The 25,530-nt window shown below is 44.5% G+C and overlaps 2 protein-coding genes across 3 annotated transcripts in view; both read right to left on the bottom strand.

Annotated features, from left to right (window-relative positions):
• The window catches only part of LOC112259756 (ankyrin repeat domain-containing protein 46), a 9,150-nt gene extending 542 nt beyond the window's left edge, over positions 1–8,608 (bottom strand). Inside the window, exons 1-5 of one of the 2 annotated variants that reach the window (XM_024434384.2) lie at positions 8,504–8,604; positions 4,825–4,888; positions 3,605–3,690; positions 2,667–2,923; positions 1,900–2,058 (exon numbers count right to left, since the gene is read on the bottom strand). In XM_024434384.2, coding sequence (XP_024290152.1) covers positions 1,900–2,058; positions 2,667–2,923; positions 3,605–3,658 — 470 coding nt within the window. In that variant the 5' untranslated portion in view covers positions 3,659–3,690; positions 4,825–4,888; positions 8,504–8,604. Of the gene's footprint in view, positions 1–1,899; positions 2,059–2,666; positions 2,924–3,604; positions 3,691–4,824; positions 4,889–8,503 lie in introns of both variants that reach the window. The other variant, XM_024434383.2, reaches the window with a different exon arrangement.
• A 6,847-nt stretch (positions 8,609–15,455) lies between these two features.
• LOC112260956 (collagen alpha-6(IV) chain) overlaps positions 15,456–25,530 on the bottom strand; it is a 252,425-nt gene continuing 242,350 nt past the window's right edge. Inside the window, exons 36-44 of the mRNA XM_042329326.1 lie at positions 22,572–22,688; positions 21,308–21,469; positions 20,964–21,062; positions 20,503–20,649; positions 19,212–19,328; positions 17,898–18,089; positions 17,612–17,622; positions 17,313–17,579; positions 15,456–16,994 (exon numbers count right to left, since the gene is read on the bottom strand). Coding sequence (XP_042185260.1) covers positions 16,737–16,994; positions 17,313–17,579; positions 17,612–17,622; positions 17,898–18,089; positions 19,212–19,328; positions 20,503–20,649; positions 20,964–21,062; positions 21,308–21,469; positions 22,572–22,688 — 1,370 coding nt within the window. The 3' untranslated portion in view covers positions 15,456–16,736. The remainder of the gene's footprint in view (positions 16,995–17,312; positions 17,580–17,611; positions 17,623–17,897; positions 18,090–19,211; positions 19,329–20,502; positions 20,650–20,963; positions 21,063–21,307; positions 21,470–22,571; positions 22,689–25,530) is intronic.

Below are 25,530 nucleotides of genomic sequence, written 5' to 3'. Positions count from 1 at the left end.
GCAGATATATATATAGGAGAGACAGATAGGAGAGAGAGCGCAGATATATATATAGGAGAGATAGATAAACTCAGCAAAAAAAGAAACGTCCCCTTTTCAGGACCCTGTCTTTCAAAGATCATTCGTAAAAATCCAAATAACTTCACAGGTCTTCATTGTAAAGGGTTTAAACACTGTTTCCCATGCTTGTTCAATGAACCATAAACAATTAATGAACATGCACCTGTGGAACGGTCATTGAGACACTAACAGTTTACAGACGGTAGGCAATTAAGTTCACAGTTATGAAAACTTAGGACACTAAAGAAGCCTTTCTGCTGACTCTGAAAAACACCAAAAGAAAGATTCCCAGAGTCCCTGCTCATCTGTGTGAACGTGCCTTAGGCATGCTGCAAGGAGGCATGAGGACTGATGTGGCCAGGGCAATACATTTCAGTCTCCGTACTGTGAGACGCCTAAGACAGAGCTACAGGGAGACAGGACGGACAGCTGATCGTCCTCACAGTGGCAGACCACGTGTAACAACACCTGCACAGGATCGGTACATCCGAACATCACACCTGCGGGACAGGTACAGGATGGCAACAACAACTGCCCGAGTTACACAAGGAACCCACAACCCCTCCATCAGTGCTCAGACTGTCCGCAATAGGTTGAGAGAGGCTGGACTGAGGGCTTGTAGGCCTGTTGTAAGGCAGGTCCTCACCAGACATCACCGGCAACAACGTCGCCTACGGGCACAAACCCACCGTCGCTGGACCAGACAGGACTGGCAAAAAGTGTTCTTCACTGACGAGTCGCGGTTTTGTCTCACCAGGGGTGATAGTCAGATTCGCGTTTATCGTCGAAGGAATGAGCGTTACACCGAGGCCTGTACTCTGGAGCGGGATCAATTTGGAGGTGGAGGGTCTGTCATGGTCTGGGGCAGTGTGTTACAGCATCATCGGACTGAGCTTGTTGTCATTGCAGGCAATCTCAACGCTGTGCGTTACAGGGAAGACATCCTCCTCCCTCATGTGGTACCCTTCCTGCAGGCTCATCCTGACATGACCCTCCAAGCATGACAATGCCACCAGCCATACTGCTCGTTCTGTGCGTGATTTCCTGCAAGACAGGAATGTCAGTGTTCTGCCATGGCCAGCGAAGAGCCCGGATCTCAATCCCATTAAGCACGTCTGGGACCTGTTGGATCGGAGGGTGAGGACTAGGGCCATTCCCCCCAGAAATGTCCAGGAACTTGCAGGTGCCTTGGTGGAAGAGTGGAATAACATCTCACAGCAAGAACTGGCAAATCTGGTGCAGTCCATGAGGAGGAGATGCACTGCAGTACTTAATGCAGCTGGTGGCCACACCAGATACTGACTGTTACTTTTGATTTTGACCCCCCCTTTGTTCAGGGACAAATTATTCAATTTCTGTTAGTCACATGTCTGTGGAACTTGTTCAGTTTATGTCTCAGTTGTTGAATCTTATGTTCATACAAATATTTACACATGATAAGTCTGCTGAAAATAAATGCAGTTGACAGTGAGAGGATGTTTATTTTTTTGCTGAGTTTAGATAGGAGAGATAGACAGGTAGATAGATATATAGGTTTCCAGCTTAGAGTGGGTGTAACAGAGTTAAGATCGTGCCGTTAGTGAGCTCCACAGCTCGAAATGTCACCAATCACGTTGCTGAATTGCTAGCTTTTCGGAGGCGTATTATTGTGAAGCGGGCAGTTAAGTGTGTTAGCGAGGCAGAGTACGAAACATCAAGTACCGGTAAGGACTTGTGAGTGAGGGAACTGTACTGTTAAGCAGCATAGTAATGCCTGTAACATAGGCTCCCCTCCACTTCCTGCACTGTCCTCCCCCTGTTCTGCACCTCTCTCATTAACTCCCCCACCCCTCTCCTCACCTCTCGCTCTCAGCCATTTGCATGGTCTCCAGTTTGGTGTGGGCTCCCCTGTTGAATCCTTTCAGCTCCTGTTCCTCTAGGCCCTCCAGCAGGCGGATAGCGTCCTTGTTCACCCCGCGCCTCTTGGCCAGCACCAGAGGAGTGGACCCGTTGTGGTTACTGGGAGAGAGAAATACACAATGTAGCATGATAATGTTCAAACAAGGGTCCAACCAATGTTTGAGAAACACATTGACCCTATGGGGAGTGGACTGTTGGACCAATGTGTATATCTGAAAAACCTAACAGGGTGACCTAAAACCTATTAAGGGTTCCTCTATGTGATAGAACCCCTATAACTCTAACCCTGCTTTTACCCCTCAGTCAAAGCCCCTCTCAGGCCCCAAGCCAACTGTAAAACAGTCTCTACTCCCCCTCACTCCCTTCCATGCCCTCCCAACCCTCAGCCCCTCTCAGGCCCCAAGCCAACTGTAAAACAGTCTCTACTCCCCCTCACTCCCTTCCAGGTCCTCCCAACCCTCAGCCCCTCTCAGGCCCCAAGCCAACTGTAAAACAGTCTCTACTCCCCCTCACTCCCTTCCAGTGCCCTCCCAACCCTCAGCCCCTCTCAGGCCCCAAGCCAACTGTAAAACAGTCTCTACTCCCCCTCACTCCCTTCCAGGCCCTCCCAACCCTCAGCCCCTCTCAGGCCCCAAGCCAACTGTAAAACAGTCTCTACTCCCTCTCACTCCCTTCCAGGCCCTCCCAACCCTCAGCCCCTCTCTCACCAGATGTCTATCTTGAGACCGTTGGACACCAGGAACTGGATGGTATCCACGTGTCCACAGAGGTGTAGCGCCGTGTTTCCCTGGTAGTCTGTAGCCAGGAGGTCCGCCCCAAACTTATGGAGGAAACAACAGATGTCCACGTTCCCCCTGGCGGCCGCTAGGTGCAGGCCAGTACGGCCCCGGTTGTCCCGTGTGTTGGGGTCACAGCCCGTCTCCAGGAGCCGCTTGGTGAAAAGCAGGTCCCCGTCGATGCAGGCCTGCAGTTAGGGATATGCCATTATTTAACCAGGCAAGTCATTGAGAACACATTGTCTTTCACGATAACGTCCCGGGATAAGTTAGATTAATTAGTTGATTGATTGATTCTGTATTGAATCAGAGAATAAGGGAATTGATTAACAGACCCTAGCTAACTTAAACTTTAAATCGATTCTGAAGACCTGGGAGCACACCGTAGCAAAACGTATTGCAACCGAAACAAGAGTTTCTAATTGGACAAATTCTGGTAGGTCCATCCCTGTTTGCTTCTGTTTGGTTCCTACACTGCTGCACAACACCACACCGGACTCTAGACCCTACACACTTGTGGGGATCTGAGAGGATTTGACAGGTGTCGTCAATATGGTGAAACGTCCATCTAACCTATCAGAGGGCAAGTGAAGCTACTACCAGATTGCTTACGCCTGTCAGATCCTCACAGACCTCCACAAGTACATAGGGCGTAGGGGTGGATTTGGGATGCAACCCCCTTGTGTTGGACTCAACCCCACCAGGAGCAGAGGAGCAGACATTAGGGTTGTCAAATCACACGCGCCGAATAAAACAAGTGTAGAATTTACAGTGAAATGTTTACTTACGAGAGCTTACCCAACAATACTAATAACAATAACAACACTACTGGTACAGAGTCAATGTGCAGGGGTAGGCATCTTCCCTACCTGGAGCAGGGGAACGGAGGTCTGAGACGAGTCATTGATGAAGACATAGGACATGTCTGAGTGGGTGTCCGAAAATTCCAGCGTACCTGAAGGGGGGATATGGAGGAAGGGAGGGGAAGGAAGAAGACGAGGAGGAAGGCAGAGGGAGGAAACGGAGAAAAGAAAAGCTTTATTGGTTAGGACTATGTACGGTGCCTTCAGGAAGTAATTACACCCCTTGGCTTTCCCACAATATGTTGTGTTACAGGCCTACACACAATACCCAATAATGTCAAAGTGGAACTGTATGTAGAATTTTTCTACCAATTAAATAAAAAATGAAAAACTGAAATGTCTTGAATCAATAAGTATTCAACTCCTTTGTTATAGCAAGCCTAAATATATTCAGCAGTAAACATCTGCCTAACAAGTCACATAAGTTGCATGGATTCCCTCTTGAATAACTACCTCATCTCTGTAAGGTCCCTCAGTTGAGGAGTGAATTTCAAACACAGATTCAACCACAAAGAACAGGGAGGTTTTCCAATGCCTCAAAAAAGGGCACCTATTGGTTGATGGGTAAAAAAAAGAAATAAAAAAGCAGACATTGAACATCCCTTTCAGCATGGTGAAGTTAATTAATTACACTTTGGATAGTGGATCAATACACCTATTCACTACAAAGATAAAGGTGTTTTTCACAACTCAGTTGCCGGAGAGGAAAAAAACTTCTCAGGGATGAGGCCAATGGTGACTTTAAAACAGTTACAGAGTTTTATGACTGTGATAGGAGAACACAGGCTGGATCAACAACATTGTAATTACTCCACAATACTAACCTAAATGACAAAGTGAAAAGAATAAAAAATATTCCAAAACATGCATCCTGTTTGCAATAAGGCACTAAAGTAGAAGTGCAAAAAATGTGGAAAAGAAATTAACCTTATGTCCTGAATACAAAGCGTTATGTTTGGGGAAAATCCTACACAACACATCACTGACTACCACGCTTCATATTTTCAAGCATGGTGGGGCTGCATCATGTTATGAGTATGCTTGTCATTGGCAAGGGAGGTTGTTTTTTTTAGGATAAAAGGAAACGGAATAGAGCTAAGCACAGGCAAAATCCTAGAGGAAAACCTGGTTCAGTCAGCTTTCCAACAGACACTGGGAGACAAATTCACATTTCAGCAGAACAATAAACTAGAACACAAGGACAAATATACAATGGAGCTGCTTACCAAGAGGACATGAAATGTTCCTGAGTCACCTAGTTAAAGTTTTTCCTTAAATCGTCTTGAAAATCTATGGCAAGACAAGAAAATGGCTGTCTAGTAATAATCAACAACCAATTTGACAGAGGATGAAGAATAAAATAATACTGTACAAACATTGTACAATCCAGATGTGCATAGTTCTTAGAGACTGACCCAGAAAGACTCACAGATATAAATGTATTGACTCGGGGTGTGAATACTTATGTAAATGAGATATTTTTGTATTTCATTTTCAATAAATTAGCACCAGACTAGAGGTCAACCGATTAATTAGGGCCGATTTCAAGTTTTCATAACAATAGGAAATCTGTATTTTTGTGCACCGATTTTTGTTTTGTTTTTATATTTTTTAATACCTTTATTTAACTAAGCAAGTCAGTTAAGAACACGTTCTTATTTTCAATGACGGCCTAGGAACGGTGGGTTAACTGCCTTGTTCAGGGGCAGAATGACAGATTTTCACCTTGTCAGCTCGGGGGATTCAATCCTGCAACTTTACAGGTAACTAGTCCAACGCTATAACCACCTGCCTCTCATTGCACTCCACGAGGAGACTGCCTGTTACGCGAATGCAGTAGAAGCCAAGGTAAGTTGCTAGCTAGCACTGAACTTATCAAATAGAAAACAATCAATCAATCATAATCACTAGTTATAACTACACATGGTTGATGATATTACTAGTTTATCTAGCGTGTCCTGCGTTGCATATAATCGATGCAACGCTGGGGGATGATTTAACAAAAGCGCATTTGTGAAAAAAAGCACAATCGTTGGACGACTGTACCTAACCATAAACACCAATGCCTTTCTTAAAATAAATACACAGAAGTATATATTTTTAAACCTGCATATTAGCTAAAAGAAATCCAGGTTAGCAGGCAATATTGACCAGGTGAAATTGTCACTTCTCTTGCGTTCATTGCACGCAGTGTCAGTGTATGTGCAACAGTTTGGGCAGCCTGGCTCGTTGCGAACTAATTTGCCAGAATTTTACGTAATTATGACATAACATTGAAGGTTGTGCAATGTAACAGGAATATTTAGACTTAGGGATGCCACCCGTTAGATGAAATACCGAACGGTTCTGTATTTCACTGAAATAAATGTTTTGTTTTCTAAATTATAGTTTCCGTATTCGACCATATTAATAACCAAAGGCTCGTATTTATATAATTAAGTCTATGATTTGATAGGGCAGTCTGACTGAGCGATGGTAGGCAGCAGCAGCCTCGTAAGCATTCATTCAAACAGCACTTTCGTGCGTTTTGCCAGCAGCTCTTCGCAAGAACAGAGCTGTTTATGACTTCAAGCCTATCAGCCTAATGGCTGGTGTAACCAATGTGAAATGGCTAGCTAGTTAGCGAAGTGCGCGCTAACTTTTACTTTTCCAAAACTTTGTTTTTGCATTATTTAAACCAAATTGAACATGTTTCATTATTTATTTGAGGCTAAATTGATTTGTATTGATGTATTATATTAAGTTAAAATAAGTGTTCATTCAGTATTATTGTAATTGTCATTATTACAAATACATTTTTTTATTTAAATCGGCCGATTAATACTAATAGTGAAGACATCAAAACTATGAAACAACACATATGGAATCATGTAGTAACCACAAAAAAAGAGTTGCACAAATCAAAATATATTTTATATTTTAGAGTTTTAGAGATTCTTCAGAGTTTCCACCCTTTGCCTTGATGACAGCTTTGCAAAACTCTTGGCCTTCTCTTGACCAGCTTCACCTGGAATGCTTTTCCAACAAGCTTGAAGGAGTTCCCACATATGCTGAGCACTTATTGGCTGCTTTTTAAAATTGTTATTTTACCTGCTAAGTTGTGAGAACACATTCTCATTAATAGTATTGGCTATTTTTTGGTCCTCCAATAATCGGTATCGGTGTTGAAAAATCATAATCGGTCGACCTCCACACCAGACCAAAAGAAAACATCCACAAACAAAGTTTTACTTTGTCATTATAGGGTATTGTGTGTTGGTGGAAACATTTTTTAAATCGATTTTAAATTTAACACAAGATGTGTAATAAGTCAAGGGTGAGTTTTTGGATCCACCTATATGCAAACGACACCATTCTGTATACTTCTGGTCCTTCTCTGGACACTTAACGAGCTCCAACGCCATACAACACTCCTTCCGTGGCCTCCAACTGCTCTTAAATGCTAGTAAAGCGAAATGCATGCTCGTCAAACGATCGCTGCCCGCACCCGCCTGCCTAGCATCACTACTCTGGACGGTTCTGACTTAGAATATATGGACAACTATAAATACCTAGATGTCTGGCTAGACCGTAAACTCTCCTTCCAGACTCACATTAAGCATCTCCAATCCAAAGGTACATCTAGAATCGGCTTCCTTTTTCGCAACAAAGCCTCCTTCACTCATGCTGCTAAACATACCCTTGTAAAACTGACTATCCTACCAATCCTTGACGTCGGCGATGTAATTTACAAAATAGCCTCCAACACTCAACTCAACAAATTGGATGCAGTCTATCACAGTGCCATCCGTTTTGTCACCAAAGTCCCATATATTACCCACCACTGCGACCTGTATGCTCTCGTTGGCTGGTCCGCGCTACATATTCGTCGCTATACCCACTGGCTCCAGGTCATCTATGAGTCTTTGCTAGGTAAAGCTCTGCCTTATCTCAGCTCACCATGGTCACCATAGCAGCACCCACCCGTAGCAGGCGCTCCAGCAGGTATATCTCTGGTCATCCCCAAAGCCAACACCCCTTTGGCCGCCTTAACTTCCAGTTCTCCCCTTCCAATGACTGGAACGAATTGCAAAAAAAATCACTGAAGCTGGAGACTTAAATCTCCCTCACCAACTTTAAGCGTCAGCTATGAGAGCAGCTTACTAATCGCTGCAGCTGTACACAGCCCATCTGTAAAAAGCCCATCCAACTACCTACCTCATCCCCATATTTGTTTTTCTGCTCTTTTGCACACCAGTATTTCTACTTGCACATCCTTATCTGCACATATCACTCCAGTGTAAATTGCTAAATTGTAATTACTTCGCCACAATTGGCCTATTTATTACCTAACCTCCTTATTTCATTTGCACATTGTATACAGATTTTTCTATTGTGTTATTGACTGTAAGTTTGTTTATTCCATGTGTAACTCTGTGTTGTTTTTGTCGCACTGCTTTGCTTTATCTTGGCCAGGTCGCAGTTGTAAATGAGAACTTGTTCTCAACTGGCCTACCTGGTTATATAAAAATTTAATAAAAGGAGTATAAATACTCTCTATAGGCACTGTAGCTAGAGCTAACACAAGGAAGGTAGCTAAGTTAGCTCTTATTACTGAAATGAGCAGAACATTATTATTACCTAGTTAGATCCTTAAACTACGGTATTACGAAAGGCAAACCCTGAATAAAAGTTCGCTTGGCGTATAAGTAAACGTTGAACTGCACATGCAGTGGATAGCTAGGCAGCTATCCAAGATAAACAGATATACAGCTAGCTACTTCTTGCCAGATAAGCTAACAAAAAGATGCTAGCTAACGCACTAGTAATAACGTGACTATAAGCAATTATCAATATTATCCAACACATTAAAACATTCGGAAAGCATATTATACCACATCTTCAGATGTTGGTGATGATATTTACCTGTTAATGTGTTCCAAATCAGACGTCAAAATCCCCTTTTCTGCAAAACAGTGTTGTTGTGGCGATGCTGAACAAGCTGTGATTTTACGACGACAGTTTGGCGCAGACCGCTTTACGGCAGAGGGTGGCTCTCAGAATCGGACCAATCAATCTACATTTCCAGCAAGGCCTTACAGTACGTCTTTTTATTGTCTAAATATCAATTTATTTAAAAATTCAGTTGACCTTGCCAGACATGTCCAGCCATATAATGCATGATGGAATTCAACATTAAAAAAACGTACAATCTCCATGGTCATCATTTGTTTCACTGTGGATTTTTATTATTTTTTTAAAGGTAACCTTCACACTTGAAGGCAGTATAATTAATTTGCTATTTTGGTCAAGAATGACACGGTTTTGACAAAAACTTTCCCCTAAAAATATGTCAAATCAAATCACAATGTATTTATTTTATTAACAAGGTCTCAACACACTTTACAAAAATAATAATACAAACATTTTTAAACACAAAGTTTGTTTTACCCATCCAGCAGCAGTTTTCAAAATTCTCCTCAACCCATAAGGGGTTTAAATCTATTGATGGTGTTGGTCATTGGTTGATGATCAAATATGACCAGGGATGGACTGGGACCAGAAATCAGCCAGGGCATTTCCAACACACGCCCCATTTTCTCCTCGAGGCCCCCTTTATAAGCCAAAAAATATATAATTTTGCACAAAACCAATTTAAACAGGCCCAATGGAATTAAACAGGCCCAATGGAATTAAACAGGCCCAATGGAATTAAACAGGCCCAATGGGATTAAACAGGCCCAATGGGATTAAACAGGCCCAATGGGATTAAACAGGCCCAATGGGATTAAACAGGCCCAATGGAATTAAACAGGCCCAGTGGGATTAAACAGGCCCAATGGGATTAAAATTAACAAGCCCATCTGGAATTTGCCCGAACTACCCGTTGGCCAGTCTACCTCCAAATATGACTGCTGTGGCTTTCAGTGAAAGGATGAAGAAAACCTGGTCAAGAACTACAGGAAACGTATGATCTCTGTAATTGCAAACAAAGGTTTCTGTACCAAATATTGCGTTCTGCTTTTCTGATGTATCAAATACTTATGTCATGCAATAAAATGCAAATTAATTACTTAAAAATCATACAATGTGATTTTCTGGATTTTGTTTTAGATTCCGTCTCTCACAGTTGAAGTGTACCTACATGCTTTGTAAGTAGGAAAACCTGCAAAATAGGAAGTGTATCAAATACTTGTTCTCCCCACTGTATGTGGCAGGGTCAACAGACAATCACGGATTATCTTTGTGGGCTATACTCGGCCTTGTCTCAGGATGGTAAATTGGTGGTTGAAGATATCCCTCTAGTGGTGTGGGGGCTGGGCTTTGGCAAAGTAGGTGGGGTTATATCCTGCCTGTTTGGCCCTGTCCGGGTGGATCATCGGATGGGGCCACATTGTCTCCTGACCCCTCCTGTCTCAGCCTCCAGTATTTATGCTGCAGTAGTTTGTGTCAGGGGGCTAGGGTCAGTCTGTTATATCTGGAGTATTTCTCCTGTCCTATCCGGTGTCCTGTGCGAATTTAAGTATGCCCTCTCTAATTCTCTCTTTCTCTCTGTCGGAAGACCTGAGCCCTAGGACCATGCCTCAGGACGACCTGGCATGATGACTCCTTGATGTCCCCAGTCCACCTGGCTGTGCTGCTGCTCCAGTTTCAACTGTTCTGCCTGCGGCTAATGAACCCTGACCTGTTCACCGAACGTGCTACCTGTCCCAGACCTGCTGTTTTCAACTCTCTAGAGACAGCAGGAGCGGTAGAGATACTCTCAATGATCGGCTATGAAAAGCCAACTGACATTTACTCCTGAGGTGCTGACTTGTTTCACCTTCAACAACTACTGTGATTATTATTATTTGACCATGCTGGTCATTTATGAACATTTGAACATCTTGGCCATGTTCTGTTATAATCTCCACCCGGCACAGCCAGAAGAGGACTGGCCACCCCTCATAGCCTGGTTCCTCTCTAGGTTTCTTCCTAGGTTTTGGCCTTTCTAGGGAGTTTTCCCTAGCCACCATGCTTCTACACCTGCATTGCTTGCTGTTTGGGGTTTAAGGCTAGGTTTCTGTACAGCACTTTGATATATCAGCTGATGTAAGAAGGGCTATATAAATACATTTGATTTGATTTGATGATTACAAAGGGAAAACCAGCCACGTCGCGGACACTGACAACTTGCTTCCGGACAAGCTAAACACCTTTGCCTGCTTTGAGGATAACACAGTGCCACCGACGTGGTCTGCTACCAAGGACTGTGGGCTCTACTTCTCTGTGGCCGACGTGAGTAAGGCTGCCGGCCCAGACGGCATCCCTAACCACGCAAGGCTGCCGGCCCAGACCGCATCCCTAGCCGCGTCCTCAGAGCATGCGCAGACCAGCTGGCTGGAGTGTTTTACGGATATATTCAATCTCTCCCTATCCCAGTCTGCTGTCCCCACATGCTTCAAGATGTCCACCATTATTTCTGTACCCAAGAAAGCAAAGGTACCTGAACTAAATAACTATCACCCCGTAGCACTGACTTCTGTCATCATGAAGTGCTTTGAGAGGCTAGTTAAGGAACATATCACCTCCACCCTACCTGACACCTTAGACCCACTTCAATTTGCTTACCGCCTCAATAGATCCACAGACGATGCAATCGCCATCGCACTGCACACTGCCCTATCCCATCCGGAGAAGAGGAATACCAATGTAAGAATCCTGTTCATTGACTATAGCTCAGCATTCAACACCATAGTACATAAAATCAAACGTTATTTGTCACATGCACCGAATACAACATGTGTAGACTTTACCGTGAAATGCTGACTTACAAGCCCTTAACCAACAGTGAAGTTCAAGAAAGAGTTAAGAAAGTACTTACCAAATAAAGTTTAAAAAATAATAAAAGTAACACAATAAAATAACAACTAGGCTATATACAGGGGGTACAGATTAGTCAAGGTAATTTGTACATGCAGATAGGGGTGAAGTGACTATGCATAGATAATAAACAGAGCAGCAGCAGTGTACAAAACAACTGAGCGGGGGTCAATGTAAATAGTCTGGCGAGCTCATTATTAAGCTCGGGGCCCTGGGTTTGAACCCTGCCCTGTGCAACTGGGCCCTGGACTTCTTGACCTGCCGCCCCTAGGTGGTGAAGGTAGGAAACAACACCACTTTGTTGATCCTCAACACTGGGCTCCACAAGGGTGCGTGCTCAGCCCCCTCCTGTACTCCTTGTTCACCCATGACTGCGTGGCCACGCACGTCTCCAACTCAATCATCAAGTTTGCAGGCGACACAACAGTCGTAGGCCTGATGACAAACAATGACGAGACAGCCTGCAGGGAGGAGGTGAGTGGTGCCAGGAAAATAACCTCTCATTCAACATTAACAAAACAAAGGAGCTGATGGTGAACTTCAGGAAACCGCAGAGGGAGCACGCCCCTATCCACATTGACGGGACGGCAGTGGAGAAGGTGGACAGCTTCAAGTTCCTCGGCGTACACATCACTGATGATCTGAAATGGTCCACCCATACAGACAGTGTGGTGAAGAAGGCGCAACGGTGCCTCTTCAACCTCAGGAGCCTTTATAAATTTGTCTTGGCCCCTAAAACCCTCACAAACTTTTACAGATGCACAATTGAGAGCATCCTGTCGGGCTGTATCGTTGCCTGGTACGGCAACTGTACTGCCCCGAAACCGAGGGCTCTCCAGAGGGTGGTGCGGTCTGCCCAATTCATCACTGGGGGCACACTGCCTGCCCTCCAGGACACCTATACTACAGCTCATGATGTCACAGGAAGGCCAAAAAGATCATCAAGGACATCAACCACCCGAGCCAAGGCCTGTTCACCCCGCCTTCATCCAGAAGGCAAGGTCAGTACAGGTGCATCAAAGCTGGGACTGAGAGACTGAAAAACAGCTTCTATCTTAAGGCCATCAGACTGTTAAATAGCCATCACTAGCCGGCTTCCACCCGGTTACACGACCCTGCACCTTAGAAGCTGCTGCTGGAATCTTTAATAATGGAACACTAGTCACTTTAACCATGTTTAAATATTCTTTACATACTGTTGTACTCATCTCCTGTGTATATACTGTATTATATTCTACTGTATTTTAATCAATGCCACTCTGACATTGCTCAATCTAATATTTATATATTTCTTAATTCCATTCTTTTAATTTTAGATTTGTGTATTGTTGTGAATTGTTAAGATACTACTGCATTGTTGGAGCTACAGTAGATACACAAGCATTTCGCTACACCCACAATAACATCTGCTAAATATGTGACCAATAAAATTGTATTTTATTTGTATTGGTGGTCTATAATTTAGTTACATTGTTCTCACATAATCTTAATCATTCTTTTTAATCTGATTAAATTGTAATACTTTATTTCAGTGTGAACACAAGAATACACATTTCAGACTCATTCAATTCTGTTGTTGATCCTCTTTGAGGAAAATGTAGCACAACTGCATAATCATTGTAGGTACTTACGTATGTTTCTGTTATACATGTCAAATGTGGATTTGTATGAAGAAAAATAAATATTCCGCTTTTCTCAAAATTCCTTTTAAAGATGGTGGAATTTATTTACCATCAGAGGACTGTGTCAAAAGAGCGACAATAAAAATGTGTTTTATCCTTTTGGGTCATTCAAAAATAATCATAGTACTGTATGTATTTCCATATAAAAACATATCCTAAAAAAAACTTCCGTTCCTATCATCGAATGTACAGACTGTTTTGATTGTACTGGCCCCATCTTTAAATGTTAGTTTAATTTCCTGCAATTCTACACATTTTTGCCATGGGTTGTAGAGGAATGTTTTAGTGTTTTGTATTTTGTAAAATGTATTTGTAAATAACTTTTGATACGGGGGATACATACTGTGAAGTAAAAATAATTATAATCTAGATTACAGACAAAACAATGACAAATGAGGACAAATAATGTACTCAGGGTTAGCAACGAGAGATGGGCCTATGTGATAGACATAGTGGTCATAGTGGTTACAATTTATTAAGTCACCCAGTACCTTTAACATAAATTCAGCGACAATGGCCACGTTCCAGGCCACCTACATTCCAGGTGTTGCTTTGCATCAACCACCAACCAATGGTTGTGAGCCACCTCATCGACTACGCAGTTAGGCATCAATCAGATTGCTAGATAATAGAATGTGAACAGCTGATATGTTAATCACCTATTCAGGTGTTGTGAGATCTGGTAGGCGTCTGTAATGTAGTCAGCTCTGGAACCTAATGTAGTCGGCTCTGGAACCTAATGTAGTCGGCTCTGGAACCTAATGTAGTCGGCTCTGGAACCTAATGTAGTCGGCTCTGGAACGTGGCCATTAACAAAACAGGCTAAGGACAGCAGATAGGGACTACCAGAACACAATAGGCCTTAACGTTGATAAAAATGTATAGTAAGCTTCTGTACAATAACAAACATTCTAACATGCTGACTACACCACTTGTGCCGTGTGTGCGAGCGTTGCAAAATAAATGTACGCATACATGTTATTCAATTATTGCCTCTCCCATCTCCTTATTGGTTTATAGTAAGCTTCAGATACAAACATTCTAACATGCCATCTCACTCATTGGTTTATAGCAAAATAAAGCAGATACCAATTAGCCATCTCCTTATTGGTTTATAGAAGCAGATACCCACGAGCCATCTCCTCATTTGTTATATCCACATGGGTGATTGAAAGATTGACTTAGTTCGGTTGGTCGTCGTGGTATCACCAATCGCCATATAAAGTCCAAAGAAGAAAAAGCCTGGATTTAATTTTTTTTTTAAATGGTATTTAACCAGGCAAGTCAGTTAAGAACAAATTCTTATTTACAATGACGGACTAGGAACAGTGGGTTAACTGCCTTGTTCAGGGGCAGAACGACAGATTTGTACCTTGTCAGGTCGGGGATTTGATCTAGCAACCTTTTGGTTACTGGCACAATGCTCAACCACTAGGCTACCTGCCGCCTCTGGAAGGAAGAGAGATGACTAGAAACTATTTGGTTGACTGTTTTATGTGTGGATGAATTGGTGGAGTAGAGGACCTTGTGCATTTCAGGTAAAATAACAACTCAACGTTTATATCCCAGGACAAATTAGCTAGCAACTGCAAGCTAGCTAAATAGGACAAATGAGTTAGCAACTGCAAGCTAGCTAGCTAAATTGCCATAAATGTTTAGTGCTTTTTGACCTGTCCTCAAATTAACAAATAGTTCACAGTTTGTTTTGATATTTTAACCTGCGTGTCGTGATCGCGTTTGGTGTGGGGGGACAAAATCAATTTATTTGGGATGCCTTCCAAGCGGTTATTGCGTACTTGTATGTTTTGGCTTCAGCATGGTGGGTGGCGGGTTTTTATAAAAAAACAAAAAACATTTTGGTCACAAAACATGGAGAGTAGATAGGCTAGCGAGGTGAGCAGATAGGCTAGCGAGGTGAGCAGATAGGCTAGCGAGGTGAGCAGATAGGCTAGCGAGGTGAGCAGATAGGCTAGCGAGGTGAGCAGAGTGAGTGAGTGAAACCCTGCAGAATATGACGGTTTTAAATAAGTATGATTTGGTGCATCATACTATCAGCTTGGTCACCCATTCCAGAGTCAGCGAGAGAGTTGAAGTAAAGTAGCAGTGCTCTATATCTGTTTCCCCGAACATTTGTGTTTGTCTTGGGCAAATGTAATTGCCATTAAGCAACTTTAATTTGACATTTTACTAATTTACCAGACGCTCTCATCCAGAGTGACTTACAGGAGCAATTAAGGTTAAGTGCCTTGCTCAATGGCACATCGGCAGATTTGTCACACAATCAGCTAGGGATTCGAACCAGCAACGTTTCGGTTACTGGCCCAACGCTCTTGTGGTATCCTCTCCGCTCTGTGGCAGTTACAGTACATTTGTATTACAAGTCCCGCCCCTTTCCACAAGTATCAGGATCTCACTGTGGGCGGAAACATACATTGTGGAGTGAGATGAAATATCATAATAATCATGTGCGTTTGTTGTTGCTGATTGGTGTGCCAGCAGTGAATCGAGGAGCTGATAGGTTGGTTTCTGTGGTGGTGAACCTAAATCTTCACCGTCCGTCACTATAGCTAAACTGAAAAGGCACACGTTTGATTGACAAGTCAAACGTTGCGGACTGACTGTTACAGACGGACTGACATTTATATCTTACCCATTATTGCAATTCATATCAGTGCAATACATTCACATACATGGTCTCTTAGGACCAATTGTTTTTGTTCTAATACTGTGATTCGTCATTGGATGATGTTGTCTCACTATCTATGCCAATCATTCTAGTATTTTAAAAGTGCCTTTTTCCAAACTGTTGTCAAGTTGAGTCCCGGAGTAGGGTAACATAAAAAAAAAGACATATTGGTAATAGAGTCTTACTGTATCTCAGACATCAAAGATATCATTGGTGTGTGTGTGTTAAAGTGGTTGGCTAGCAGTAAATAGGTATGTACAGTATAGCAGGTCTCTCAGGTTTATGACTGTAGTTGTTATGGTAGAGATCTGTCCCAATGGAACCCTGTATTGTTCACTACTTGTGACCAGAGGCCTATGGAGCCCAAGCCATAAGTAGTGTACTATATAGGGAATAGGGTGGCATTTGGGACGTAGCCAGGAAGGGGAAACGGTTCAGTGTGGTCCGAAGGGTTGGTTTGCAGTTGCACTAGGTAGCCGTGAATGTTTTCAGACCACGTAGCCATAGTAACGATAAAACACCCACATAAAGACACATATTAGCAACACTGTCAGTGATATCCTAGTGCAGAGCAGTCAAAACCAAGACCCCACATCTCTCCATCCCTCCCTCTCTCTCTCACGTTCTATATCCATCCCCCTCTCTCTAACATCGATATTCACGCATCATAAACCCACAGAAGTGCCCTCGTCAGCCCTTCAGGACAACTTTACACCCCAAGTGAGATCCTGGGATGAAGCAGGGGACGGTGCTTAAATTTAGTCAGTCATCTGGTCAAGAATTTTTTTTAAGGGGGAATGTTTTTTAATTTTTTACCTCCTCTCTCTTTTTCTTTCTGAGAAGTAATCATCACCCTCTCTTTTGTTGTTTCAGTCTCTGTGTTTTCCATTTCTTCTCTCTATCTCTCTATCTTCGACTCTTCTCCCGGCTACAAGATCTTACTGCAGACCTGACAGCGACTGACTCTGCTGAGTTGGTTGCCTCCCTTCAGCGTGTCCATCGGAGGGGGGTTGAACTCGCGGTTAGGCTCCACCGTGGTCAGCCAGAAGCTGTACTTGTTGGCAAAGAAGTGGCAGGTGCCCTTAGCCCCGTTACACTCGATGAAGGGAGTTGCACGGAAGTCTTCCAGACAGGAGCCGGGTGAAACAAGGGACTGGCCTCCGCCCTCTGCCCCGGCAGCTGTGTGCTGTATGGGGGGGGAAAGAGAGACGGAGAGACCCAGACAAGTCCTGGGTGTTAGTTTCACAATGGTGGTTTAGACTGGGGTTATTGTGTACTGAAATAACTTTACATTTTAGTTACAAATATTGTCTGGGATTCAATCCGAGGCACACTGTACCGTGCTTGATATTTAAAGGTCATTTACGATTGAGCTGAGATCTGCAGCGTTTACCATGAATGTGATCTCTGAGAATGTGGGAATATTGCCTTTGAAAGGTGCACTGTCAAAAGTGCTCTACAACACACCGTGGATTGAATCTGGCTTTAATCCCACATCACTCACCATGAGGAAGGAGTACCCGATCCAGAGGGACCTCCAGCCAGCAGGGCAGGTGGGGATGGTGAGGTCCTGGGAGTGGACGGCCACAGCCTGGGACATGGCCTCGCACACAGAGCACCTGCTGATGTACTGGCTGATGGCCTCCTCTCCCACCGGCATCATGGGGATGGGCGCAGTGGTGGACAGCCAATAGGACTTGTCGTTGCGGCTGGCGTAGTAACAGATCTCGTTGGGCGTGCAGTAGAGGAAGGGGACAGAAGGGGACAGTACCTGAAAGGAGGAGAGGGGAGGAGAGAAGAGGAGCCCGCCATACCTGGGGGAGAAGAGAGAAGAGAGAGAGAGAGAGAGAGAGAGAGAGAGGAGAGAGGAGAGAAGAGAGAGAGGAGAGAGAGAGGAAGAGAAGAGAGAAGAGAGAGGAGAGAGAGAGAGGGAGAGAGAAGAGAGAGAGAGAGAGAGAGGAGAGAGGGAGGGAGGAGAGAGGAAAGATTATCTCTCTGCAAGATTTGTAGGTCTCTCTGTGTGTGTGTGTGTGTGTGTGTGTGTGTGTGTGTGTGTGTGTGTGTGTGTGTGTGTGTGTGTGTGACTGACCGAGGTCCTGGTTGTGCGCCTTCTCCTGCCCCTCTACGTACAGCAGACTGTATCCCTCCCAGAGCCGGGACATGCCCTGGGGACACATGGGTACCTGGTTGTTCTGACTGTGTTTCACCAGGGTGAAACCAACACTCCTGCTGCGGGCCACACTGCCAGGGGGACCCTGCAGACCAGGCTTACCAGGCAGACCTGAGGGAGAGAGGAGAAGAAGGAGAGGAGGGGAGAAGAAGGGGGAGGGGGAAGAGGAAAGGAGAGAGGGGGGTAGGGGAGAAGAGGAGTTACAAAAGGAGAGGCGGAAGAGGAGAGAGGGGGAAGAGAGGAGAGGGGGAAAGGTGTGTAGAGGAGAGTGGAAAAGGAGAGGAGGAGAGGAGAAGAGAGAGGAGAAGGAGGGGGAAGAAGAGGGGTAACAGGAAAGGAGAGAGGAGGGGTAACAGGAGAGGAGAAGGAGGGGGAAGAAGAGAGGGGTAACAGGAGAGGAGAAGAGGAGGGGGAAGAAGAGAGAGAAGAGGATAGGAGAGGAGTGCTACATGGTTAAATGTTGGGTAATTAATTACCTTCAGCTATAATGCATTATGATGCGGTTATAGAGCATTGTAAGACTTTACATGTATCGACATCTCTTTCTCTCACGCGCACGCACGCTTATAACTTTGTTTTCAGTGTATTAAACCAAGCATGTATAGCCTTGTTGATTTGATGATGGTTACATGTTTCAGTTGAAATGGTGCTGGAATAGCAGAGGCAGTGCTCCTGTTGTCTTTGTGCTGACTTGCAGTAATTCTCTGTGGTTCTCAATCAGTAGTTGTTTAGTCAACTGTTGAAAACATTCACTTGTTTGACTGTGTTGCAGGTCATACAGCTGTTTGTTACATGCACTATTGGCTTTGTGGACTTCACTGGACAGATGTTGCTCTCCGGTTTTGTGAAGAAACAAACGTACGTGTAGTTGAATTTATTCCTCTATTGTGTGACTGTGGTCTTTTTGTTGTCTCTGCCTTATTGTACATCACAGTGGAGTATCGGGTTATAGAGCAAACAGCGCAATTATCACACCATAGGTTGTTATATGGATTATGTATTGGCTTGGCTTCCTCAGTGGTTTACCCACACAGCTCTACTGACTGCTGGTCCCCACAAGTATAGATAAACACGTACACACACACACACACACACACACACACACACACACACACACACACACACACACACACACACACACACACACACACACACACACACACACACACACACACACACACACACACACACACACACACACACACACACACACACACACACACACACACACACCTTGTGATCCGGAAGGTCCAGGGAAACCAGGAGAACCAGGGTCTCCCAGAGGTCCATCCAGACCTGACCCTCCGTTCCTCCCCAGCTTCCCCACCGCCCCGGGCCTGCCTTTAGGACCTGGAACAAAGGTGGAAGATAAACTTAGAACACTGATCCAAGGACAGTATTAGGTTTAACTACCTACCTGGTTGAGGTTAAGATTGGATGACGGTTTAACTGAACCTAGATCAGGGGTAACTATGGGTAACTTTGGTTAACCTAGACTCCACACTGACTGAATCCATCACAACTGTTTTGAAGCAAGTAAAACGAGTGTTAATTCAGTGTGGATTCCAATCTAAACTTTGGTGGGTACGTTTTCTTCCATCCAGTCCAGTAGGTTACTCTACTCACGACCTCTGCCTAGTCGGCCAGGCTGTTCCTAGTAGGTTACTCTACTCACGACCTCTGCCTAGTCGGCCAGGCTGTTCCTAGTAGGTTACTCTACTCACGACCTCTGCCTAGTCGGCCAGGCTGTTCCTAGTAGGTTACTCTACTCACGACCTCTGCCTAGTCGGCCAGGCTGTTCCTAGTAGGTTACTCTACTCACGACCTCTGCCTAGTCGGCCAGGCTGTTCCTAGTAGGTTACTCTACTCACGACCTCTGCCTAGTCGGCCAGGCTGTTCCTAGTAGGTTACTCTACTCACGACCTCTGCCTAGTCGGCCAGGCTGTCCCTAGTAGGTTACTCTACTCACGACCTCTGCCTAGTCGGCCAGGCTGTCCCTAGTAGGTTACTCTACTCACGACCTCTGCCTAGTCGGCCAGGCTGTCCCTAGTAGGTTACTCTACTCACGACCTCTGCCTAGTCGGCCAGGCTGTCCCTAGTAGGTTACTCTACTCACGACCTCTGCCTAGTCGGCCAGGCTGTCCCTAGTAGGTTACTCTACTCACGACCTCTGCCTAGTCGGCCAGGCTGTCCCTAGTAGGTTACTACTCTGCCTAGTCGGCCAGGCTGTTCCTAGTAGGACCTCTGCCTAGTCGGCCAGGGCTGTCCCTAGTAGGTTACTCACCCACTCTGCCTAGTCGGCCAGGCTGTCCCTAGTAGGTTACTCTACTCACGACCTCTGCATAGTCGGCCAGGCTGTTCCTAGTAGGCTACTCTACTCATGACCTCTGCCTAGTCGGCCAGGCTGTTCCTAGTAGGCTACTCTACTCACGACCTCTGCCTAGTCGGCCAGGCTGTTCCTAGTAGGCTACTCTACTCACCCCCTCTGCCTAGTCGGCCAGGCTGTTCCTAGTAGGTTACTCACCCACTCTGCCTGGAATGCCGGGATTGCCTGGTTCTCCCATGGCCCCTGGAGCTCCGTTGAGCCCAGGGCCTCCCAAGTCTCCATAGGGAGTCTCGAAGTTCGAGGGTGGTAAAGTTATACCTGGGGGCCCCTTACGACCAGAAGAACCTAGAGGGAGAGAGGATGGGAGACAAAAGTGTGGGGGGAGGGGCGGAGGGTAGCGAGAGAGATGTGTGTGGAGGAAGCAAACGCACACATGATCAGAAAGATGGAGATGGAGGGATGAAGAGAGCGAGAGATAGGAGGAGGTGGAAGAGAGAGAGATGAGAGAGAGACAGATGAGAGGTGAGAGCGATAGAGAAAGAAGGATAAAGATGAGAGAGAGATGAGACTCAAGATAAATCTTCTATAACATAATTTATCAAATTGACAAAGACCGGTGTTATGTGTTCAGGTCAATGGTAAAAGGAGACGTCTCTCACCTTTCCTTCCTTTGGGTCCTTTCCCTCCGTAATATCCTGGATCTCCAGGGTAGCCTTTGGTTCCTGACACTCCACTGTACCCAGAGTCGCCTCTCTCTCCTAGGCAACACAACAACAACATCAGACATGGTTTGCTACACCAACCCCTGGGCAAAGACCTCAGATCAACATCCAATTCTGGTTGATAATTGATTGAGTGGTCGACCGACGTGCCCCTCCAACAAACTGTACATGTTTCAGATCAACATAATCATCTCTGTACCTTTGAATCCAGACGTCAAATCAACGTCACATTCTGGTTGATATTACATTGAGTGGTCAACAAACAAGAGTCCTCCCCGTACCATTGAACCCAGGGCTGCCTTCCCTTCCTGGGCCACCGGGACCTCCAGGGTCTCCACGTCTCCCAGGGGTGCCGGGGAAGCCAGGTAGCCCAGCGTCACCCCTGTCTCCCTGGGCCGTACTGGGCCCCGGTGGGCCTGGGGGGCCTGGAGGACCACCGTAACCTAGAGGAACCCACCATAAACAGTTAACACAAGAGTAAACTAGCTACAGTATAAAGGTCGACAGAGTTTGGGATTTAGATGGAGGGAAGAGAAGGATAGATTACTTACTTAGCCCATCTGTAAATAGCCCAGACAACTACTACCTCATCCCCCATACTGTTATTTTTTTGCTCCTTTGCACCCCAGCATCTCTACTTCCACATTCATCTCCTGCACATCTATCACTCCAGTGTTTACTTGCTAAATTGTAATTATTTCGCCACTATGGCCTATTTATTGTCTTACCTCCCTGTGATGGAAAATGAGAGGGAGAAGTAGAAAGGAGGAGAAGAAAATGAGGGAGAAGTAGAAAGGAGGAGAAGAAGATGAGAGGGAGAAGCAGAAAGGAGGAGAAGAAGATGAGAGGGAGAAGTAGAGAGGAGAAGAAGATGAGAGGGAGAAGTAGAAAGGAGAAGAAGATGAGGGAGAAGTAGAAAGGAGAAGAAGATGAGGGAGAAGTAGAAAGGAGAAGAAGATGAGAGGGAGGAGTAGAAAGGAGAAGAAGATGAGAGGGAGGAGTAGAAAGGAGAAGAAGAGAAAGGAGAAGAAGATGAGAGGGAGGAGTAGAAAGGAGAAGAAGATGAGAGGGAGGAGTAGAAAGGAGAAGAAGATGAGAGGGAGGAGTAGAAAGGAGAAGAAGATGAGAGGGAGGAGTAGAAAGGAGAAGAAGATGAGAGGGAGGAGTAGAAAGGAGAGAAGAAGATGAGGAGAAGAAGATGAGGGAGAAGTAGAAAGGAGGAGTAGAAAGGAGAAGAAGATGAGAGGGAGGAGTAGAAAGGAGGAGAAGATGAGAGGGAGAAGTAGAAAGGAGGAGAAGATGAGAGGGAGAAGTAGAAAAAGAGGAGAAGAAGATGAGAGGGAGAAGTAGAAAGGAGGAGAAGATGAGAAGTAAAAAGGAGAAGAAGATGAGAGGGAGAAGTAGAAAGGAGGAGAAGAAAATGAAAGGGAGAAGTAGAAAGGAGAAGAAGAAAATGAGAGGGAGAAGTAGAAAGGAGGAGAAGAAAATGAGACAGAGGAATATAATCTATTGTTTTATAAAAGGCTAAATAAAGGGTTAAACTACCTTCTTCTCCATCGAGTCCGGGCAGGCCTGGGTCTCCCAGAGGTCCAGGGATATTGGAGCCGATTGTCTCCCCACGACGACCAGGCAGACCTGGGAAGCCCGTCATACCAGGACCCCCTGACAACCAAACAAGAGTTAAGGTCATCCACACACACACACACACTGAGTCATTTGAGGCCGAAAATCGTAACTCACATATAATCATACATAACGCATTTAAAAAAATACTACACTCACTACATTTGACACACACACACACACACACACACACACACACACACACACACACACACACACACACACACACACACACCTCACTGTCTGCTTTAGAAACAGCCTCTGGTCAAATGTAGTGAGTGCAGTATTACAGGCAAGTCTAGCGGTTAGGGCGGGGGAGGGGGGGAGGTACAGACTGTGGTCCGTATCGGGCCTGCCCGGCACTTCAATCTGGCCCTTGAGACATTTTTTAAATGCGTTAAATATGATTATATTTGAGTTGCGATTTTCGGCCTAAAATGACTCATTCCATGATATACAAACAACCTCCAATAGATGGCGATGTAGCCTGGCAGCGCGCTCTGTATTTGGGTCTACAGTCAGATTCAGAATGGGCTCAGTCATCACAGCCACTTCATTGCTTGACGACTTTTGACGTGAAAAATGAGTGCTGCGAAAATGAGAAAAGTGGTCTCTGAATGTTGTGTGTTTAAAGAAGAATGCACAGTAAAATATATATATATATTTCTTACTAATATTGGACATAAGGCGGTATGTCTGATTTGCCAAGAAAGTGTTTCCGTTTTTAAGGAATATAATCTCAATTGTCATTTTTCAAGTAAGCATGCTAACTACGCTACCAATCGGTCCTCTCAGGAAAAGGCAAAAGGAAGGCCTCAAAACCTGCCACAACTTAAATGCTAAACCAAAAAACGTTGCTCTACTCAAGACTTCCGTAACTAAGGCAACGTAGTGGCACATAAAAGCGAAAAGCATAGCCTTTTGCTGAAGGGGAGTTTGGGGAAAAGCGTATGGTGGAGACTGCTGGTATACTTTGTCCTGAGATTAAAAGCCAATTCTAGAAAATGTACTTATCACGCAGAACCATCACCAGGCGTGTGGAAATGATAGGTGAGGAGCTCATCTCAGAGTTGAAGAAAAAAACAAGATGGCTTCCATCTTTTTGTCAGATGAATAAATGAGAACTTCTTGCATGATGGGAACAACCAAGGGGCTCTGACTTATATGACAAATCTACCTGGTAAAAACATTGGCCTGCTAAAACGATGACAAGACAAAAGTAAAAGAGAAGAAAGGCTCAACTCGGAGGAATGTATATTTCTTCACTGTATTATTCATCAGGAAGCCCTGTGTAGAAGTGTGTTAAAACTTGGAAAATCTTGTCAACAACTTGTACAACTTGTCAACTTTATACGGGCAAGGAGGCTTATCCATCATCAGTTCAACTTTATACAGACAAGGAGGCTTATCCATCGTCAGTTCAACTTTATACGGACAAGGAGGCTTATCCATCATCAGTTCAACTTTATACAGACAAGGAGGCTTATCCATCATCAGTTCAACTTTATACAGACAAGGAGGCTTATCCATCATCAGTTCAACTTTATACAGACAAGGAGGCTTATCCATCGTCAGTTCAACTTTATACAGACAAGGAGGCTTATCCATCATCAGTTCAACTTTATACAGACAAGAAGGCTTATCCATCGTCAGTTCAACTTTATACAGACAAGGAGGCTTATCCATCGTCAGTTCAACTTTATACAGGCTTATCCATCATCAGTTCAACTTTATACAGGCTTATCCATCATCAGTTCAACTTTATACAGGCTTATCCATCGTCAGTTCAACTTTATACAGGCAAGGAGGCTAATCCATCGTCAGTTCAACTTTATACAGGCTTATCCATCATCAGTTCAACTTTATACAGGCAAGGAGGCTAATCCATCGTCAGTTCAACTTTATACGGGCTTATCCATCGTCAGTTAAACTTTATACGGGCTTAACCATCATCAGTTCAACATTATACGGGCTTATCCATGGTCAGTTCAACTTTATACGGGCTTATCCATCATCAGTTCAACTTTATACGGGCTTATCCATCGTCAGTTCAACTTTATACAGGCAAGGAGGCTTATCCATCATCAGTTCAACTTTATACAGGCTTATCCATTGTCAATTCAACTTTATACAGGCTTATCCATCGTCAGTTCAACTTTATACGGGTGTATCCATCATCAGTTCAACTTTATACGGGCTTATCCATCGTCAGTTCAACTTTATACAGGCAAGGAGGCTTATCCATCATCAGTTCAACTTTATACAGGCTTATCCATTGTCAATTCAACTTTATACAGGCTTATCCATCATCAGTTCAACTTTATACAGGCTTATCCATTGTCAGTTCAACTTTATACAGGCTTATCCATCGTCAGTTCAACTTTATACAGGCTTATCCATCGTCAGTTCAACTTTATACAGGCTTATCCATCGTCAGTTCAACTTTATACAGGCTTATCCATTGTCAGTTCAACTTTATACGGGCAAGGAGGCTTATCCATTGTCAGTTCAACTTTATACAGGCAAGGAGGCTTATCCATCGTCAGTTCAACTTTATACAGGCAAGGAGGCTTATCCATTGTCAGTTCAACTTTATACGGGCAAGGAGGCTTATCCATTGTCAGTTCAACTTTATATGGGCAAGGAGGCTTATCCATTGTCAGTTCAACTTTATACGGACAAGGAGGCTTATCCATTGTCAGTTCAACTTTATACGGGCAAGGAGGCTTATCCATTGTCAGTTCAACTTTATATGGGCAAGGAGGCTTATCCATTGTCAGTTCAACTTTATACGGGCAAGGAGGCTTATCCATTGTCAGTTCAACTTTATATGGGCAAGGAGGCTTATCCATTGTCAGTTCAACTTTATACGGACAAGGAG

This window comes from Oncorhynchus tshawytscha, linkage group LG10 (assembly GCF_018296145.1).
Source record: "Oncorhynchus tshawytscha isolate Ot180627B linkage group LG10, Otsh_v2.0, whole genome shotgun sequence".
Taxonomy (NCBI): Eukaryota; Metazoa; Chordata; class Actinopteri; order Salmoniformes; family Salmonidae; genus Oncorhynchus; species Oncorhynchus tshawytscha.
Note: the sequence above shows the minus strand (reverse complement) of the source record. Positions and strands in the feature narration are given on the sequence as shown.